This window comes from Heptranchias perlo, chromosome 5 (genome assembly GCF_035084215.1).
Source record: "Heptranchias perlo isolate sHepPer1 chromosome 5, sHepPer1.hap1, whole genome shotgun sequence".
NCBI lineage: Eukaryota > Metazoa > Chordata > Chondrichthyes > Hexanchiformes > Hexanchidae > Heptranchias > Heptranchias perlo.
Window position 1 is genome coordinate 32,881,887 of NC_090329.1, and position 21,728 is coordinate 32,903,614.

At 42.4% G+C, this 21,728-nt stretch overlaps 1 protein-coding gene across 1 annotated transcript in view; it reads left to right on the plus strand.

Moving 5' to 3' along the window:
• Positions 1–373: 373 nt before the first annotated feature.
• Positions 374–21,728, plus strand: part of tpo (thyroid peroxidase) — a 96,894-nt gene continuing 75,539 nt past the window's right edge. Inside the window, exons 1-4 of the mRNA XM_067985258.1 lie at positions 374–507; positions 3,667–3,836; positions 7,475–7,607; positions 16,516–16,645. Coding sequence (XP_067841359.1) covers positions 374–507; positions 3,667–3,836; positions 7,475–7,607; positions 16,516–16,645 — 567 coding nt within the window. The remainder of the gene's footprint in view (positions 508–3,666; positions 3,837–7,474; positions 7,608–16,515; positions 16,646–21,728) is intronic.

A 21,728-nucleotide genomic window follows, 5' to 3' on the forward strand; every position in this document is an offset into this window, starting at 1 on the left:
AACATAAAGAAATACCACACAAAACAATCTCAATTCGGTTCCAGTAGACATGGCCCACTTTACAAAAACCACCCTCACTCAGAAAGGCTGCAGGATGGTTACTGTGGAAAATAGAAAAATGTCACATTGGTGGAATTGCTGAGGTTGCATTCCTGAGGTTGGAGCTGAACCAAGAAATGATGTAGTGAGAATGAATGAGAAAATGTAAATAATGAAATGAGCATCAACTCAGTTACAATCATGCTAACCCTTAAATATCTGCAAAGCTGAAAAGTTGTTGAAGTGAGTGAAACTTCAATAAACAGAGCTATTGGTATAATAAATCAATAAATCATAAATATAGTCACCACATTGCTTAATGGTATATCAGAAGATGCTACTGTGCAAATCATCATTTTTCTTGTACTACGTAGAATATTTAGAAAAGCTTGGCGACCCCTTTTTATCCAGTGTGGTTCAAGAAGGATTAAACATGGTGGACAGTGCTGTGTATCACACAATGAAAAGGTAAGAGCAACACTAAGACCGAAAAACCTATTACAAATAAACAGTTCTCTAAAAAATTAAGTTAGACTAGTAGATGCCTTGTGGCCTTGCCCACAGGTTCCCTGAATTTCCACAGAGGCTGTCCTGATCGCCTGCCATAATTTTGGCAAGGGGTTGGTGAAAAGCGGACTCCTAGATTTAATTGTCCTCATTGGTCTTGTGATGTGCAGACTCCGAATGGCATTTTCAGGTCTTGAGTAACCTAACCAGCGGTCCTTAAAGAGACTGCTGGAGGCCGCTCAAAAATGGCCCAAAAGTTTGGGACATTGTTAGTATTTTGCAGAGTCAGAAGGACCAGGAATGTTCCTCTTGGTTCCACAATACAACTGTGAGCTACAACTACAACTACAACTACAAGCTGCTACCGACCCGCCCTCGCCCCTTCCCAATTGCCTCCTCCCCCCAGGACTCAGGCGGGAGCCAAAATTTGTAAGGCCATGACAGGTGAACAGGGGCACCTCATTGGCACTCGTAGCTCACCTGATTTATTCTGAGGACGCCCAAGGATGAATTTACCTCAGTCCTCGAGCCTCTCCATTCAGGTGCACCATCGCTGCGCACTGCCAGAATGGCACCAATTGGGGCGCTTGGGAATTTAAGCCATTCTGTCCTTACTTTTGTGTATCCATTATAGTTCACATTTATAATGGAAACTGCCAGGTAAACTTGTCACATTGTAATTACACCCTCCCACCAATGGAGACAAGATGAAAGATTCCTTATAGCGATTCTTTATGAGAATGAGTACTTGAAATTTAGTTACAGATACAATTTGGATGATCTGAAGTTGAATTCTAATCCAAATTAAAGATTTCTTAATTACATCAACTAATCAGAGATTGTTTAGATTGACAGAATCCTAAAGAACAATATTTGGCTTCACCATCAAAAATGCATCCAAAAGAAAAGACCTAAAAGTTCAGCTCCAATTGTCTAGCGTAAACAGGATCCTCTAAATCTGTAATTCATCCTGTGTTTCATAATCTGCCTTATACATAACACATTTAAATAACAATCAGATTAATGGGTTGAAAAATTAGAATGTAGTGATTAAGCTCTCCCTGTACATAAGAACATAAGAACATAAGAAATAGGAGCAGGAGTAGGCCAATCGGCCCCTCGAGCCTGCTCCGCCATTCAATAAGATCATGGCTGATCTGGTCCTAACCTCAAATCTAAAATCATGTCCAATTTCCTGCCCGCTCCCCGTAACCCCTAATTCCCTTTACTTCTCGGAAACTGTCTATTTCTGTTTTAAATTTATTTAATGATGTAGCTTCCACAGCTTCCTGGGGCAGCAAATTCCACAGACCTACCACCCTCTGAGTGAAGAAGTTTCTCCTCATCTCAGTTTTGAAAGAGCAGCCCCTTATTCTAAGATTATGCCCCCTCGTTCTAGTTTCACCCATCCTTGGGAACATCCTTACCGCATCCACCCGATCAAGCCCCTTCACAATCTTATCATAGAATCATAGAATCATAGAAGTTACAACATGGAAACAGGCCCTTCGGCCCAACATGTCCGTGTCGCCCACTTTATACCACTAAGCTAGTCCCAATTTCCTGCACTTGGCCCATATCCCTCTATACCCATCTTACCCATGTAACTGTCCAAATGCTTTTTAAAAGACAAAATTGTACCCGCCTCTACTAATGCATCTGGCAGCTCATTCCAGACACTCACCACCCTTTGAGTGAAAAAATTGCCCCTCTGGACCCTTTTGTATCTCTCCCCTCTCACCTTAAATCTATGCCCCCTCGTTATAGACTCCCCTACCTTTGGGAAAAGATTTTGACTATCTACCTTATCTATGCCCCTCATTATTTTATAGACTTCTATAAGATCACCCCGAAACCTCCTACTCTCCAGGGAAAAAAGTCCCAGTCTGTCTAACCTCTCCCTATAAGTCAAACCATCAAGTCCCGGTAGCATCCTAGTAAATCTTTTCTGCACTCTTTCTAGTTTAATAATATCCTTTCTATAATAGGGTGACCAGAACTGTACACAGTACTCCAAGTGTGGCCTCACCAATGCCCTGTACAACTTCAACAAGACATCCCAACTCCTGCATTCAATGTTCTGACCAATGAAACCAAGCATGCCGAATGCCTTCTTCACCACCCTATCCACCTGTGACTCCACTTTCAAGGAGCTATGAACCTGTACTCCTAGATCTTTTTGTTCTATAACTCTCCCCAACGCCCTACCATTAACGGAGTAGGTCCTGGCCCGATTCGATCTACCAAAATGCATCACCTCACATTTATCTAAATTAAACTCCATCTGCCATTCATCGGCCCACTGGCCCAATTTATCAAGATCCCGTTACAATCCTAGATAACCTTCTTCACTGTCCACAATGCCACCAATCTTGGTGTCATCTGCAAACTTACTAACCATGCCTCCTAAATTCTCATCCAAATCATTAATATGTTTCAATAAGATCGCCTCTCATTCTTCTGAACTCCAATGAGTAGAATCCCAATCTACTCAACCTCTCCTCATATGTCCGCCCCCTCATCCCCGGGATTAACCGAGTGAACCTTCTTTGTACTGCCTCGAGAGCAAGTATGTCTTTTCTTAAGTATGGGCACCAAAACTGTATGCAGTATTCCAGGTGCGGTCTCACTAATACCTTATATAACTGCAGCAATACCTCCCTGTTTTTATATTCTATCCCCTTAGCAATAAAAGCCAACATTCCATTGGCCTTCTTGATCACCTGCTGCACCTGCATACTAACCTTTTGATTTTCTTGCACTAGGACCCCCAGATCCCTTTGTACTGCAGTACTTTCCAGTTTCTCGCCATTGAGATAATAACTTGCTCTCTGATTTTTCCTGCCAAAGTGCATAACCTCACATTTCCCAATATTGTATTGCATCTGCCAAATCTCCGCCCACTCACCCAGCCTGTCTATATCCCCTTGTAGGTTTTTTATGTCCTCCTCACTCTCTACTTTCCCTCCCACCTTTGTATCATCTGCATACTTTCCTTTATTTTGAGCACCTTTCATAAAACACAACCAAGTCTGGATGATATTTACTATTTGAACCAGTGCATCTACATTTCAGTCACAGGCTAACCTGGAATTCCTTTTTCTTTATCTTTATTATCAGGAATATTGATGTCAGTAAACTGTCTTGTTCCGTTGAGTTGCTGTCATTTTTCAAGCGGCCAGAGCCTGAGAGCAAAAAGATTTCAAGAGCTGCTGAGGTCATGGAAATGTCTTTGTACCTGATCCAAAAGAAAGTGCACCAGAAATACAGGAGATCAATGAATGCCACTGGTAAGGAGCTCATGTCCATCCTGTCACGTCCATCCCCAGCAATCATGAGGAATGTTTGCAGGGACGGGAACTTGAGTCTCAAACCTCAGACCCCTGTGTCTGAACATGGACTCAGGGCAAAGTGAATCATTATCCATTTTGTCACCCAGTGTCACTATCTACTACTCCCAGGTCAGGTAGAACATGGACATATGTAGAGTAAAGCTCCCTCTACTATTCCCCAATTATTCAACATCAGAAGAGTAACAGTGTGAATGGCTTTGATTTTAACCCCCTCCCCCGACCGGCAGGAGAGGGTTGGGGGGATTAAGATTTCAGGATCGAATAACTCGACCCTAACCCGACCTCATTCCCGTCCTTTTAACTTTTTAAATTCAGGAATCAGGCCATGGACGAGGCTCCCACAAAAGGCAGGCGGGGCCTAATTAACATGCCTGATGACATCATCGGCACCTCAACTTAAATCTAATAGTACATTGGGATGGTCTGACTTGTGGGATTCCCCGCAGCTGATCCAAGGCGGGAACTGCCAGTTCCCCAAGGTAAGTGGTTCCTTTAGCATTCCTTGTGGACCAGGAGGAGCAGGAGTACTCCCCCTCATGCCCCTCAGATTTCGGCCTCCCCCAATCCCGCTCTCCAGCCTCCACCCCCAGCCCTCCCGATTGCCGACCTCCCCCGAGCCCTTTCGATCGCTGGCCTCACCCGAGCCCTCCCGATTGCCGATTGCGGAGCTCCCTTCCCAGTGCCAGAGACCACCCCCAATGGTCCCTGGCTGCGGCCTACTGACACTCGTGTCCTCTCCTGCATGCCGGCCAGGCTGTCCATTTGGCCGGCTGCCGGGCGGGAGGTAGTGCTACGATATGTTAATGAGGTGCAGCCATTAAGATCGGCAGGGCTTCCACATCCCCGGCCTTTCCTAGTTCTTTGGCCGATTTCGGCCTCTCCGCTGCCTCCCCATTAGTATCATTTCTATTTTCCACCTCAGCCATCCTTGAGTGAGATTGTCAGTTTTTAAAAATTCATTCTCGGGATGTGGGCGTTGCTGCCAAGGCCGTCATTTATTGCCCATCCTTAGTTGCCCTGAAAAGATGGTGATACAATTGAGTGGCTTGCTAGGCCACTTCAGAGAACAGTTAAGAGTCAACCAATAGAGTCACATGTATTCCAGGCAGTGTATGGACGGCAGGTTTCCTCCCCTAAAGGACATTAGTGAACCAGTTGGGTTTTTACTACCGTTGACAGCTTCATGGTCACTTTTACTGGTATCAGCTTTGTATTTCCAGATTATTCAAACTGAATTCAAAATCCTCAAACTGCCCTGGTGAGATTCAAACTCACATTTTCTGGATTATTGGTCCAGCCTATGGATTACTAATCCAGTAACATAACCTTAGTTTAATGTTAACTAGCCTGGAGATGGGCTGACACTTGGCAAAGCACCACTGTCAGCAGAAGGAAGTAACTTTCGCCCCATCAGTCTGCACAGGATTCAAACCCTGCTCTCGGAGGTGAAAAGGATAATGTGCCGTACCTACTGTGCCATCTTATTTAATAAATCATTGCAAAACTTTTACAAATTATATTAAATAAACTATTGGAGTATTTAAGGAATGCACTACCTATTTTAAATGTTCCTTCCATCCCCGCATGGATTCTCCCATGGAATAATTATTTACACTGTGGTGTTATTTGAAAATACAATTCCCGACAGTATCTCTACGGTTAATTACTTGAGAGTGACCAAATGATTTATCACTTAAGTTAGGCTGTTGCTGAATCTCATCAGATCTCCATTATCAGTAATAATAATTCTGATGGTGTAACCATAGTGTAGGTAGTTTACTGATGGGAAACATCAAGAGGTTTTATTACAAAGCATTACACGAAGATCTGAATGCAGTATCACTAATCTTTTACTTTATATGAATCTGCAGTTTCCTTGACAGTGTCTAAGCCCAATTAGTAGATAGATTATTGCTATCAATAAATCTGTTTGCCCAAGATGGCAAGCATTAATGAATTAAACAATCTGCATTCTGAGAATTCTTAGGAGCCAAGCAGATTTGCTGCACAAACTCTTAAACGGTACTACCTGGTGCATAATTTGGCTGTAATGAGCACAGTGTGTAAGGCTTGAATAAAACTGCATCAGCTTTAATTAGTTCTTTGTCCTCATTCCAGCATGAAAGACTGACATATTTATTAGATCAAGGGCACAGCTGAGAGGTTGCTCAATGTGATGGTCAGTGTTTATCAGTGTTCAGTTGAGTATGTTGCTGCTGACACCAGAAATAAACTAATTCATCAAATGTGTTTAAACATGTATTCACATTGAGAGCTTGAAGGAATGGTACACAATAAAAGAGTAGAGCAATTAGTAATTGTTAATTGGCATTGACTGTTGATGATATAGTTTTTGTACTATTTGAAGTGAACGAGAGATGAGATCACTGTTTCATACATATATATTATAGCTTCTGGCTACAGTTAGAATTAATATGCTACTTCTGCAGTCAACAGCATTCCAGAAAGATTTATTTTATTGTGTTAAGTTTGTTGTGAGCACATTTGGACGTAAAAATTCATTTGCAAAAACAGGCGCATAGCGGGTGAAGGGAATGGTCCCTGTGCCTGAATGGGTAGGCCCGAGGTGCACCTAATATTGGGCCAAGGCCTCATTATCATTGAACCAGCGAACTGCAGAACCAAATGAGCGCCCCCAGACAGCTTTCTGGAGAAGAGGCCACAAAGACCAGGTTGCTGTGTCGCCAGCAGTGGCCCTCAGGTACAACCCTAGAGGGGCAATCGGGAGAAAGGGGCAACCAGGAGAGGGGTGAGCAGGAGGGAGGGTAGCGGTGGCCAGGATCGGGGTGGGTGCCGGCAGCCATCAGGGGGGTGTCGAGGGGGCGAGCGGTGACTGGCAGCGGACCTGCTCGTTCTGGCTCCACATTCAAGTAAGTATTTTTTTCAAATTTACATTTTTGGTGGCAGCCTCCAGCGATCTCTTTAAGGACTGCATGTAAACCTGATTTTCCTGAATGCAGCCGGCAACAGCGCTGGCTGCCTAATGGCAACCCAATTGATGACAGAGGAGGCCTCAAACAGATATTAGGCCCCTTATTTGTATATGTAAAAGACCTAATGCCTGGGCTCTGGACGCCTATTTTTTTGCCTATACCAATATCACAGGCAGCGTATTTCCGGCTCATAATGAGCATGCACTTCTCATATTTGTGGCTTAAGTGCCTTTATAGTGCCTGAAAAATAGACACAGCGCCATCGAAATTCGAAGCCTGTGAATTTCCCGGCAGGCTAAATTCCTGGAGGGTCCTGTTCTCGAAAGTCTGCTCAAAGGTCAGCATGTTGGGTATTGGAAACCTAAGGACAAGCATATGCAATGCTGTGATTGTTCTACTGATCATCTGGTTGTGAACCTCTCAGTTTATCTGTTAAAAGATGCTTCACCAGACAATATACTAATATGAGGCCTCTGGAAAATATGGCCCAATGGAAATTAAAAATATATATTCTATCAGTCTGGAGGAAATATGCCCTTAAAGTCTTATATGAAACCCTGCTGATTTCATATTCTCTTGTATCATTTACAACAGAATATTGTTCTTTTCACTTTGTTTTAGATCTCCTCTCACCAGATGTGTTGAAGACCCTTGCAACTGCATCAGGATGTTTACCTCATAAAATGCCTCCAACTTGCTCCAACAGCTGTTTGGCCCAAAAATACAGATCGATTAATGGAGCCTGCAACAACAGGTTTCTGGAAAGTTCTTCATTTACTCAAATAGTAGCTCAGAATTATAGATCAGATATAAAGCTAATTGGCTGTGGATGATGATCAATTTCTTAAAGGAACTTTTCCAAATAGCTCATGCACCAGATGTCTGATCCTTGTAATCGTCTTTTGTACTGAGCAGGATAATGTTAACCCAGTTATTTTTGCCTGTAGTGGCTAAACAATCCAAAGCTTGGTGAATATTGCTTCACAATGATAGAAAGTGCTGAAACTGAATGACCAAAAAGTAATATCAAAGGACCACCAAAAATTGGCTATGGTTTTCCATCCTCACTCTTCTCTGGTCCTGTCGATAAAGGTGTATTAATGTTAGGGTTGAGAAAAGTCACCCGCAGGGAAAAAAACAGGCATCCAGAACAAAAGTCAGGTTCAATGTTTTTAGGGTGTCAGCCGTTGCTCAGTGGTAGCATTCTCGCCTTTGAGTCAGTCGGTAGTTGGTTCAAGTCCCACTCCAGAGACTTAAGCACAAAATCTAGGCTGACACTCCAGTGCAGTGCAAGGAAGTGCTGCCCCGTCGGAGGTGCCGTATTTCGGATGAAATATTAAACCAAGGCCATGTCTGCTCTCTCAGGGTGGATATAAAAGATCCCCTGGCACTATTTTAAAGAAGAGTAGGGGAGTTCTCCCCGGTGTCCTGGCCAATATTTATCCCTCAACCAACATCACCAAAACAGATTATCTGGTCATTTATATAATTTCTGTGTGTGGGACCTTGCTGTGCACAAATTGGCTGCCCCATTTCCTACATTACAACATTGACTATGCTTCAAAAGTACTTAATTGGCTGTAAAGTGCTTTGGGATGTCCTGGGGTCATGAAGGGTGCTATATAAATGCGAATCTCTCTTCTTAAATACATTACTTTTCCTTCTGATTGCTAAAAATCCACAGAGCTGCAATTTACGACATTGACTATGCTTCAAAAGTACTTCATTGGCTGTAAAGTGCTTTAGGATGTCCTGCGGTCATGAAAGGTGCTGTATAAATTGAAGTCTTTCTTTTTAAATACATCAAATTGCCTTTTGATTGCTAAAAATCCACAGAGCCACAAAATCCACAGAGTTGCACAGAGCATGATATTTGAAAAAGTTACGAAGAGGTGCATGGACACAATTTTAGATCCTTTTCACTGCTTCAGTTCTACAACAAGGAAACTAATAATGGGTGGTAACTAACAACAATTCAGCAAGTTATTACTATTCTTCTGGGTGCGCATTGAAAAATCATATAGTTGGCTGAGCTGAGCTATTGGTAAACTGGATGGTGTTTACACTATGTTTTGGAAATGCATCCTCTCCATGTTCACTCACCCACTTACTATTGCTGAATTGGTAAAAATGTAACAAATGCCATCTGCCTATGGCAAATTATCCAGTTATCCAATGAGTAAGACAATCATAAAAGACCGGGTTCAATCATTATCAGTACCTCGTTCACTGACCTCAGTCAGGACAGAAGAATTGTAAGGAGTCTTACAACACCAGGTTATAGTCCAACAGCTTTATTTAAAATCACAAGCTTTCGGAGGCTTCCTCCTTCGTCAGGTGACGAAAGAGGAAGCCTCCGAAAGCTTGTGATTTTAGATAAAGCTGTTGGACTATAACCTGGTGTTGTAAGACTCCTTACACTTGTACACCCCAGTCCATCACCAGCATCTCCACATCAGGACAGAAGAAAGAGTGGTACAGCTTTGGGCTTGGGAGGAGAGAAAAAAAATCAGCCTGAGTTTCTGCTCCTGATTTTATTCAGTGGCCTTGCTGTAAGTGCACATGCTCCCAGCAGTTCAATAGTCTGCTAACACACTCTGTCGAAGCTCGCACATGAATAATGGTCACTTGGGTGAGGTGCTAGAGGCTGATCAATGCCTGTGGAATTGTACTCCAGCAAGGAGTCAGCATCTTCAGGAGAGGAGGGGTGAAGATAAGGTCGCTGAGAAAAGTAGATCACAACAAAGTGATAAATGATAGATAAATACGGATGTCAACCTACTCTGCTGCTTATCCACTGACCCCAGTAAATTCAACCAAATTTATGCTATCAGTTTTAGCCTACCTTCCTTTTTTCTCCCTCACTTTTCTGCAAACATTTTTTTTCAACCTAGCTTCATGTATCCACGGTGTACCATTCTGTCAGAAGAGTAGGAAGGTCAAACCCATAAATATTTCCACAGATATCATTAATCTTACTTGTTGGTCATCTATCCAGGAGGCACCGTGGGTACTTCAAGAAGGATTCCAAACAGATTTGATTTATATTTTGTGCTACACGCCTGATGGACTAACAAGCTGTAAAGACTTGGCTAGCTCCCTCACCTCACACCAGAATGGAAACCCAAGAGAAGGGAGAGAGAGAGATTAAATAAGGTCATCTCCATTAAGCCTATTGGGTGCGCCACTAATCTTCAATTCCATAGCAAATAACCAGGTTTTACAAAGGTAGGTTCTGCAACACTGTGGCAAGCATTTCTTGTAGCTCCTGTAATCTTCTATTTTCCCCTATATCCTAAAACAGGGTAACAGGTTGTCCATTGTGATTTTTATTGTTACATTCCAATTCTACACAGTTTTGCTGCTTAATGGCATTGTAAGTAAATGCAGTACCTGGTATGCTGCTGAGCAGAACACACAGAAAGAGCCTAGGTATGATCCCTATACTAAACTGAGTTAACCCGGTGTGAGCTGAGGCAATGGTAAAGGCACTACAACTCGCCTCAGTATCCCTAGGCTAGGGAAGAGGGGAAAAAATCTGCCTGCATTCCACTTCCGATCATTCCTCATGCCAGAAAATGTAAGGTGAGGAAGGGATTAAGTTCACCTGTGATATCCCCTCATAGTCAATGAGTTGGCTGACACTCACTATATGGGAGTAGGATTTGAATGTGAGAGATGTACAGGTGGGCTTCCATCACCCATAGTCTTACTGTCAGCCCGAGTCAGTGCCTTCAGATGAGGATGGGAGAAAATTGCAGAAAGAAAATATTTCACATGGCTTTAAAAACAGGATTGCCTTTATTATGTTTACAGGACTTTGTACGTAACAAGTGTGATCTGAAAAATGTTTTTTTCTGATGATTCTCTGACTAAAGTGTAGACCCTTTTCCATCATTTTACAGACCACACAAGCCTCTCTGCACCACTGTAAAACTTCATGCTGATTATTTTCCTCTGTTCACTATATTTCCCTTTCCTTACTCTGTGTGTCCTCTTCAAGATCAGCTTCAACACATTTCTGAGGAGGGAGCTGGTTTCCCATCTGCTCTCTTCAACAACAGACAGAAATGGGATCTGATGTGCAGAGTATAAAATCTACACAATCACTTCACTTAATGTCACACGAGAATTCAAACCAACGACACCTCACGCATTTAGACCGAGGCCCACTCATTATAGTTTAACAAGGAAACCTATTTTAAAGCATATCACTATGGAAAAGAAACATGCCTAATAATGTATAAATGGGGCTCCAATTTGTCTCACTGTTTTTCATCATAAATTTCACTTCTAACATTTTCCTGATACCAATCCACGCTACCAACTTCTGTTTAATAGAAGACACCTCCCTTCTTTCAAATTACAACCCTAACCACAGTGTGTGTGATATATATCAATTGTAACCACTCAGTATAAATGGTTTATGGAAAGGTAAATCAAGTGGTATCACACAGTATAATCTGTTCGCCCTGTGGACTCACAGTTTAGGTTACTCGGTGTTTGCCCATCTATGGCCAATTCCGGCCTCTTGCACATCCATGATTTTTATCGCTGCACCATTGGTGGCCATGCCTTCAGCTGTCTAAGTTCTGCAATTCCCTCCTGAAACCTCTCCGCCTCTCTACCTTGCTCCTCCTTTAAGATGCTCCTTCAAACATACCTCTTTAACCAAGCTTTTGGTCACCTCTCCTGATATCTCCTTATATAGTTTGATAACGCTCCTGTGAAGGTGCCTTGGGACGTTTTACTATGTTAAAGGCGGTTTATAAATGCCAGTTGTTGTTGTTGTATTAAGTATCCCATTGATCCTCATTCTTTCGTCCCCATCTATTGTAAGGTTTTAAGTTTCTCCACACAATAAAGATTTAAAGAAGCGCTGGAAATTTTTTAATGGTTTACCTACTGACGGTCCATTGAAAGAGTAAAATAAACAAAGAATACAAATAATGCAAAAAAAAACCAAAGGAAAAAGAGATCAGCATCACACTATATACAGCAGAGTAGTAATATTCCAAAAATAACAAACTGTTTGTTATAATCAATGAGGCAAGATTAAGCCAATCAATACTTACATTGAAAAATCAAATTAAGGTCAAGAGGTTTTGTCGTGAAAATTTTGACAAGGACTAGGCCAAGGGGAACCATGAGAGATCTATTCAGGCCGAATATTAGCAAGGTGGTTGGAACAAGGGCAGCAAAGCCATAGAATTTATACTAGGAAAGGTCTTGAGTCTGATTATCAAGGCTCTCACAGAGCAATGCAAAAAGAAAGAATAAATATATTTGGGCAAATAAGTGATTATCGTGGTGCCAGAAATTGGAGAACGCATCATAGCGTAACTGCTGAGATGAGCCCCCCCTCCTCCCCCGTACATCTGCTGCTGAGATGAGCCCCCCCCTCCTCCCCCATACATCTGCTGCTGAGATGAGCCCCCCCTCCTCCCCCATACATCTGCTGCTGAGATGAGCCCCCCTCCTCCCCCATACATCTGCTGCTGAGATGAGCCCCCCCTCCTCCCCCATACATCTGCTGCTGAGATGAGCCCCCCCTCCTCCCCCATACATCTGCTGCTGAGATGAGCCCCCCCTCCTCCCCCGTACATCTGCTGCTGAAGTCCCCAAAGCTTTCGGGGACTGTGGGAATTTCCACAGTTTGTGTGGCCACAGAGGGCTGGCAGCACATCTGGGGTGTCCTCCCCTCATCAAAGTTGCAGGAAAGTGCAGCATAAATACCCCCACCCCCACCAAAGTAACTTTTAGTTGTCTGCGTGGTTCCCTTGCAAAGATCTTCAGGTATACAGGCTGCAATATTGACCCAGACCCCCAGGAGAGCCCCACTTCTGCCCCTTGGTCAGCTGGCATACCTGGTCTCACCAGGTATACCTGCACTGACCATACACTGGTTCCCAAAGAAGGCCAAGGGCATAGGAACTCCAATGTTCAGGGTCCCTCCTCCCAGTTGCACACCCCTCACACCTGTGGTCTTGTAAGTCGTGGGCGGAGGCTTCGCTCTCACAAAGCCATTCTGAAAACATCAGCCTAGTTTTCCGACTGTTACAGCTGACTCCCACCAAAGTTACGGTGAGAGTTTACTGGAACAGCTGTGGATTTTCTGGGCCCATATCTATAGGATGATAATGGTCAAATGGGATGGCAATAAAAGGGGGAAGGGAAGGGCTAGACACAGCTGGACAGTCTTTGATGCTGACGTCCTTCTCACCAGTACAATAGGGAGAAATTGCTGCAGAAATTGCTCTAGAACTGCAGCATTGCTAAGCCCATTCTCAACGAAGGTTCCATTGAATCCTTTGAATGAAGTTCTAAACTAAAATCTTGCCAGCCTGTTTTGGGGGACGTTAAAGGTGACATGGTATTATTCAAAAAAGGACAGCAAGTTTTCCTAATGTCCTGGTCAACATTCTTTACTCAATCAATATCATCCGAATTGACTGGTCATTTATCTCATGGTTTTTTTGCGGGTGGTGCAGATTTGCTGCAGCATTTGCCAATATGAGAGTAATGACTGCATTCCAGTAAGTAAATCATTGCATGGAATGCTTTCAAAATTTCAATGTGAATTGAGCTATATAAATTCAAGTATTTCTTGGAAAGTCCAGACCTAGTGCAGTACTGGTACTCTTCATGTTTTTTAAGCATTCTCAGGATGTGGGAGTCACTGGCAAGGCTGGCATTTATTGCCCATCCGTAGCTACAAATGAGTACCTTGCTAGGTCACTTCAACAACAACAACAACTTGCATTTATATAGCACCCTAAACATAGTAAAATGTCCCAAGGCACTTCACAGGAACGTTATCGAACAAAATTTGACACTGAGCCACATAAGAAGATATTAGCACAGGTGACCAAAAGCTTTGTCAAAGAGGTAGATTTTAAGGAGTGTCTCAAAGGTGGAGAGAGAGGCAGTGAGGTAGAAAGGTTTAGGGAGGGAAATCCAGAGCTTAGAACCTAGGCAGCTGAAGGCAAGGCCGCCAGTGGTGGAGCAATTACTATCAGGGATGCACAAGAGGCCAGGGTTGGAGGAGTGCAGAGATCTCGGAGGGTTGTAGAGCTGGAGCAGGTTACAGAGATAGGAAGGGGCGAGGCCATGGAGGGATTTGAAAACAAGGATGAGAATTTTAAAATCGAGGCATTACCAGACTGGGAGCCAATGTAGGTCAGCGAGCGCAGGGGTGATGGGTGAACGAGACTTGGTGGAACGAGACTTGGTGGAACGAGTTTATGGTGGGTGGAAGATGGAAGGCCAGCCAGGAGAGCATTGGAATAGTCAAGTATGGAGGTAATAAAGGCATGAATGAGGATTTCAGCAGCTGATGAGCTGAGGAAGGGGCGCAGATGGGTGATGTTGCGGAGGTGGAAGTTGGCGGTCTTGGTGATGGAGCAGATATGTGGTCAGAAGCTCATCTCAGGTCAAATAGGACGCCAAGGTTGCGAACGGTCTGGTTCAACCTCAGACAGTGGCCAGGGAAAGGGATGGAGTTGGTTGCTAGGGAATAGAGTTTTAGTGGTGACCAAAGATAATGGCTTCAGTCTTCCCAATATTTAGTTGGAGTAAATTTCTGCTCATCCAGTATTGGATGTCGAACAAGCAACGTGACAAACCAGAGACAGTGGAGGAGTCGAGGGAGGTGGTGGTGAGGTAGAGCTGGGTGTTGTCAGCATACGTGTGGAACCTGACATTGTGTTTTCGCATGATGTCGCCGAGGGACAATAATGGATGAGAACTAGGAGGGGTCCAAGGGTAGATCCTTGGAGTACTCCAGAGCTAATGGTGTGGGTATGGAAAGAGAAGCCATTGCAGATAATTCTCTGGCTATGAATGGATAGATAAGAATGGAACCCGACGAGGGCAGTCCCACCCAGCTGGACGACAGAAGAGAGGCATTGGAGGAGGATGGTGTGGTCAACCCTGTCAAAGGCTGCAGACAGGTTGAGAAGGATGAGGAGGGATAGTTTACCATGGTCACAGTCACATAGGATGTCATTTGTGACTTTGAAAAGGGCCGTTTCAGTGCTGGAGCGGGGACAGAAACCTAATTGGAGGGGCTCAAACATGGAGTTGTGGGAAAGATGGGCACAGATTTGAGAGGTGACAACATGTTCAAAGACTTTGGAGAGGAAAGGGAGCTGGGAGATGGGGTGGTAGTTTGCAATGACAGAGGAGTCAAGGGCAGTTAAGAGTTAACCACATTGATGTGGGACTTGAGTCATACATTGGCCAGAATGGGTAAGAACAGCAGGTTTCCTTCGCTGAAGGGCATTTGTGAATCAGTTGTTTTTTTACAACAACCCAACAGCTTCATGGTCACTTTTACTGATGCTAGTTTTTTATTTCCAGATTTTTTAAAACTGAATGCAAACTCTCAAACTGCCATAGTGAGGTCCAGGCCTCTGGATTACTAGTCCAGTAACATAACTAGTACATTAATATATCCAGTTATGATGTACATCCGTTTCCCTGCAATCAACTAGTTAACTACTAATTATTAGCTTGTCTTTTATCTAACTCTTTTTAACTTTGGGGATGACCAAAGCTTCACTATGAACCTTTTCCATTCAACTTTTTCATCAAAATGATATCATGCTTAAATAACACAATGATGCATTTTGACATGTCATAGTATGTGTTTGTAAATAAAACAGGTAGTGACAAACTAAAGACAGTGTCACGTTAACAGGAGACCATAAGTAGGTTCTTGCATGTTCAGTATAGGGAATGTATGTTCACAGTTTACAGTATTTGAACCACAAGTGACTCCAACAACTTGATTAGTGAGTCTTGAAGCAATGAGCTAAATGTAGAGGTTGAGATATAGCAAACTTTCTAATAGCAAGTTATGTACTCAGTCAGTGGAACAGTTAAGAAGTGTTTTGATTTTTTTCGAAATGGTAATTTATTTCCTTCAATTTTTTTAATCATTGCAGCTGTTTTCAATACAGAATGACGAAGTAAGGGCTCCCTGAGTATAACTAGGAAATTACCATGTGATTGTAATTGTAAATTAACACTGGAAAATCCCTTCCTAAGATTATATAAAACCTAATGTTATTAGCAAAGGGGATGACTAACAGAGAGAATGGCTGGGATGTTTTTGGGAGGGGTGGGGGTTCGGGAAGAATTATTGTGGATTAGATCTGGCAATTTTGCCATTAAGTCAGAATGCTTGTTATCACAGTATACACCCTGTCAATCAAACTTGTAATATTGCAGGCATGAATCAGGAGTCACATATTTTGTTTAAAAGAGCAAAAGGAACAGCACAAATTACTCGCCAGATGTATAATAATTATTTTAAAAATTGGGCAAGTTCTCCCACCACTTGTAGCCCAGAACAGCTCCAGTCATTAACAGGGGAGCTGACACTTTAAACTTGCCTGAAGTGTCTGAGCCAGGAAATTTAGTACTGGCTAAGAACACAGTGCCATTTCTTCCTCCTACCCTTTGCAGTATTTCCATTCTAAGTGAAAACATTTTAAATATAGCTTAGTGGCTGGAAGCATGGTGTGAGAACAACAATGCTACCTTCATGAATAACTAGGAATTCTTAAAAAATAAAAAGGACCGGCATTCATTCGATTATAATGAAAAGGACCAGTATTCTCAGGATTTAGTCCGTTTTTTTCTGCATTCTCTTTTAGAAATAATCCCAGGTGGGGGGCCTCAAACACTGCTCTCGCACGATGGCTTCCTCCAGATTATGAGGATGGATTCAGCCAACCTAAAGGATGGAATCCTGAACGCTCGTACAGAGGCTTTAAGTTACCCCTTGTGAGTATTTTACTTTTCAACAAGCTGTTCACTTGGCTCAGTGTACAGGAATAAAAGTTTGTTCCTTTTAAAGGAGCAGTGTCCTATTTCTTGGCATGATGCCAAAATTGTAAAGTAACACCTTAACGCACAAAGTATGCACATACCCAACATTATCTAAAATGGAGATCGCCTCTACATATGTTGTAATATTTTCATTAGTAATAATTTGAAGTGTTTCAATAATGTCATTTTTGTATAGAGGCTTCTAAATAGTGAACACTTAAAATAGTGTTAATGAAAAATTAATGGCAGGCTATCTTGGGTATTGCTGTTGGACTGTTCATTTGCACAATGAAATTTTGATTTCCAAACCAGAAGCATGTAATGTTAGTCCCCTCATTAAAAGATAGTTATTCTTGTGATTTCTATCCCTCCAATCCACTTCTGTCAGTAATGGTCAGAGTGCAGGTTGGTTACATTATACAAAGTGGTCAAAGCTTCACATTAATGCAAACTATGCACAGCTCTGTTTGTCATAGTTAGAGTAGCATGGAAAAACAGTATAACTCAGGTTTGCTGGCTCTGCATTGCTCTAATTGGGTACCAATATCAACCAGTACCATTGGTATAACAATGACCTTAGAATCCAGTGTTGTGACCTTTTGTTTGATTTCAAATGGATACAGAATAAAATTTTACTTTTGATTGTAAAACGAAGGTGAAGGGCCAAGCTCAGTAGCACAGGACAATATCAAGGTTGAAAAGATTAGAAGAGAAATCAGGAAGTAATGATTAGGTGATGCCAAGGTTGTTTTTTAAAGGCCTGAAGATTGAACAGTGGTGGAAAGATGAAGTAAGTAATTCAAACTTTGGAGTGGAAGTTGTGAGCACTGAGGTCTTGTTATCTGCTACATTTGAAAGTGATGGCAAGTGCAAGGAGTATAACCTTCAGAGAAAGGCTTTTGAAATTAATGGGAAACTGTGCCATTTGAACTTTGATGCTGTTTTTTAAAATTGAGATTCAAAGGATATAAAAGAATTCAATTCAGAACACTATAATCAATGCAAACGATAATCCAAGATTCAGTAGTTAAACAGTTAAAAAGCTTTTAGCCAAGGTTACATTTGAGAGAATGAGCAAAGACAGCCTTTGAAAAATGTTGACACGTACGACCTTTTATTCTTAGTGACCATGGTAACCCAGGGTACTACGCAAGATATAGAGGGACAAGCTCTGTCGGTCATATCTGAAATAATTCAACAACTGAAAGAAAAGAACCTTTCTTGAGTGAAATGAAAATTTGATGTAGCCAATTGTTCTGCTTTATTAGTTTCTCGACTGATCTTTACTTCTGAACATACTATATGCCAGGCATTTCACTTCATTTATACCAATAGAACAACAGATTTCTATTTCTCATATTTGAAATTTGTTCAAATGACTGAGAATTATTAAGCCAGCTTAATTAACAAAACTTTTAGCATTAAGAGGGCAGAAACCTAAGATTTAATGGCTTTTAGTCATAAAACAAAGTTGAATTGACATCTACAACTCATCTTCTCTAATGTACAGCTCCTGGAGAAGGCCATTGTCGTTATCAGCAGTTGCCATGGCTAATTTCTTCAACTGCTCTAACAGCGCACAGGGATAATTACTTATTACTCTTGTCAGCAGAGAAAAATTAAGAAAGGAAAAATACATTAAAGGAAGCTAAGTGAAATGGTTGACTTCGTACTCTATTATTATTGTCATGAGAAAATCACTGCCCCAGATATTGTGTGCGCCTTTTCACTTGTAAAGATTATACAGGAAGTATTTATGTTTTTTGCCAATATTGACAGCAAGTTCAGAGTGTGTTTTGCTTCTTTTTAACTTGAGAAAGTACAATTATCAAACCACGAATCAAGTAAGCATCCAGTGAATAAATAGCGTGACAACCATCAGCATTTGTAAGCTTTCTGCCTGGCTCCCCTGTGGAAGACAGTTAACATTTTGTAAAAATTACCCAGATCTTATTAGTCTAAATAAAGAATTGGACTTTGGCTGGGGATGCTAACACGCTAATTAACACAACAATTAACAGTCACTTGGACGAGTGTGGATTGATTAGGGAAAGCCAGCACAGATTTGTTAAAGGCAAATTGTGTTTAACCAATTTGATAGACTTTTTTGATGAGGTAACAGAGAGGGTAGACGAGGCCAATGCGGTTGATGTGGTGTATATGGATTTTCAAAAAGCGTTTGATAAAGTGCCACATGGTAGGCTTGCTATTAAGATTGTGGCCCATGGAATAGAGGGGGCAATAGCCACATGGATACAGAATTGGCTAAATGATAGGAAACAGAGACTAGTGGTGAATGGTTGTTTTTTGGACTGGAGGGAGGTGTACAGTGGTGTTCCCCAGGAGTCGGCGCTGGGACCACTGCTTTTCTTGATATGTAATAATGACTTGGACTTGGGTGTACAGGGCACAATTTCAAAATTTGCAGATGACACAAAACTTGGAAGGGTAGTGAACAGTGAGGAGGATAGCGATAGACTTCAAGAAGATGTAGACACGCTAATGGCATGGTCGGACACGTGGCAGATGAAGTTTAACGCAGAAAAATGCGAGGTGATGCATTTTGGTAGGAAAAATTAGGAGAGGCAATATAAACTAGAGGGCACAATTCTAAAAGAGGTGGAGGAACAGAGGGATCTGGGGGTATATGTGCATAAAACATTGAAGGTGGCAGGGCAGGTTGAGAAAGCGGTTAAAACCTTCAGAACCTCTACTCACAAACGAGCAACAGGTTAGCACTGATGCAAAATACTATAAAATGCCATCTGGCACCCTGAGTTTCAGTATATAAATTGATATAGGTATTAACCCCAAGGTATTTTAGAGATCTCATTACAGTTGTATATGTAAATACAGTTCCCTCATACTTATCAGGCTTAGTAACTCCGCCAGGTAAATTCTATCCAATTATGTCATCAGCACTCACAATTTAAGTACTGTAGTTAAATTAAACAAAATATAAATGATAAAGTAAAGATGTTGTAAAATTAAAGGGGAACCTTATTATTGGGAAAGTACTTTCAAATGTAAAGTACTTCCCAACTTTATAAAGTGGGGGTAATTTTAACCCCCAAGAACGGGTGGGTTGGGGGCGGGTGGGGAGTAAAAATAGTTAGTTTTTGGAGCGAGATCACATCCCAGCTCTAATGCGCCCACTTCCGGTGCGCGCATCCTAACCCAGGCACTCCAGGATGCGCGCACGCAACTGAAACCCAGAAGTCCCGCCCCCATTTGAAGCCGGCAGGCCGATACTTAAAAGCGATAGTTGAGGTGCTTAATTTTTTGTGTTTTACCTTACCTATTCGGGTTTCCCATCGTTTCTGATTCATATCAGGTGAAAGCAGGTGGGAAGGGACAGATCCATGAAGTGAGAGCCTTTTTTGCATTGCTTGTGGACCAGGAGGAGCAGGAGTGCTTCATCCAGGCCCAAGAAGCTCATCTAGCCCACAGGACCCCTGCGATCAGTTGGCCCCCACCATCTGGACCTTCCCTCTGATGCTGGATTCTCCCCCCGATGGTGGACAATCCCCCCTCCGATGCTGGACCCCCCCCTCCCTGCGATGCTGGACCCCCCCAATGCTGGAACCCCACCCCCCGATCTTCTCCAAGGCCCACCTGATCTCGTCTACGTCCCCCCACGTCTCCCCACCCCTCCGATTTCTTCCAGTGTCTTATCCTTTGCCCCTCTTCTCTTTGCTCCTCTGCTGCTTCTCCTTACTGCTACTTTCTTTGATTTCATGCAATAACCTGCCTCACACTTTTTGTCTGAGTCTCCCTTTACTTATTTTTGCTTGTCTCTCCCATTATGTCTCTCTTATCGTAAATCATTCCTCCAATCCCAGCATCCTTTCATTACCTATACTTTCTCCTTTCCTTCTCGAAAATGATTCCACAATTTATAATTTATCCCTGAATTACCTTTAATGCCAGCCACCCTTTTTTAACATTTGTAGTATTTCCAATAAAGATCGATTCAATGGGATAGCCCCAACAGCTATTGGACTGTTTGACTGCCAAAAGCCCTGGAACTTCAGACTCCTGAGCTAACCATTTTTTTCCAGATTTCAGCTCACCTATAGCGACAGTGAAACAAGCTTTAATATTAGTGTTAATGCTGCTCAGGTATTAGCAATAATTTTATCACTGTAATATAACTATAAGCTACTAAAATACTTAGTTTTTAAAAAAATTACACCTTGACCTGCCCAGTTTTTTTTCTCATGTTTTTTCTTTAATTTTGCTGTTTAAACCTTAGTCTTGTTATTTCTAAATGATACGGTCTATTTTAACTTTTCTGGGGTTTTTTTGGAATCATTTAAAAATGATTTATGGCCCACGATCTCTCTCCCACTTTCCCCCCTCTCCAATTCATGGCTCCTTTCCCTCCTGAAAGACAGCCAGCCTGTCAATCTGACTGCCTGACGCGTGAGAAACTGGAAGCACAAATACCTTCAATTGAGTTGCGATCACAGATTGGGATGCACTCAATTTGCTTCCAAGTTTCCCACACTAACATCTGCCCACCCGCTCAATTTCCGGCTCCTTGATAAAATCATGCCCATCATCTCTGCTGCTATGGTGGATAACTCTGTTTTCTAAATGCCTCAGCCCAACATTTCAGCTCTGACATGCTGCTCAGCACACCTCAGCAGGCTCCATCAGTAAGTGGCTCCATAAAACCAGCATGGATAAGCGTACCCTTCAATTCGAGTCATCAATAGAACTGACAGACTCATAGAGCATGAATGCCAGCCAAAACTGAGAAATATAGCGTTCAATCCTGTAAAGCAGACAGGATATCATTTTATTTTTGAATCCATTTTTTTTTTGTTGCGTGGTCAAGTAAAATAATAACATAAAAATAAAATAATAGATCCTACCCACTTCAAAACCCAGTCCTCTGCTGTGGGCAGTCGCTGTGCCCTATGTCATTGAAGCATATCTGCATTGTAGCTGCTGGGATAAAGGGCTCGATTTTCCCGGGAAATTGAGGGTGCTTTGGGGGCAGGGGGCTCTGAAAATCGGGGAAATCCCATTC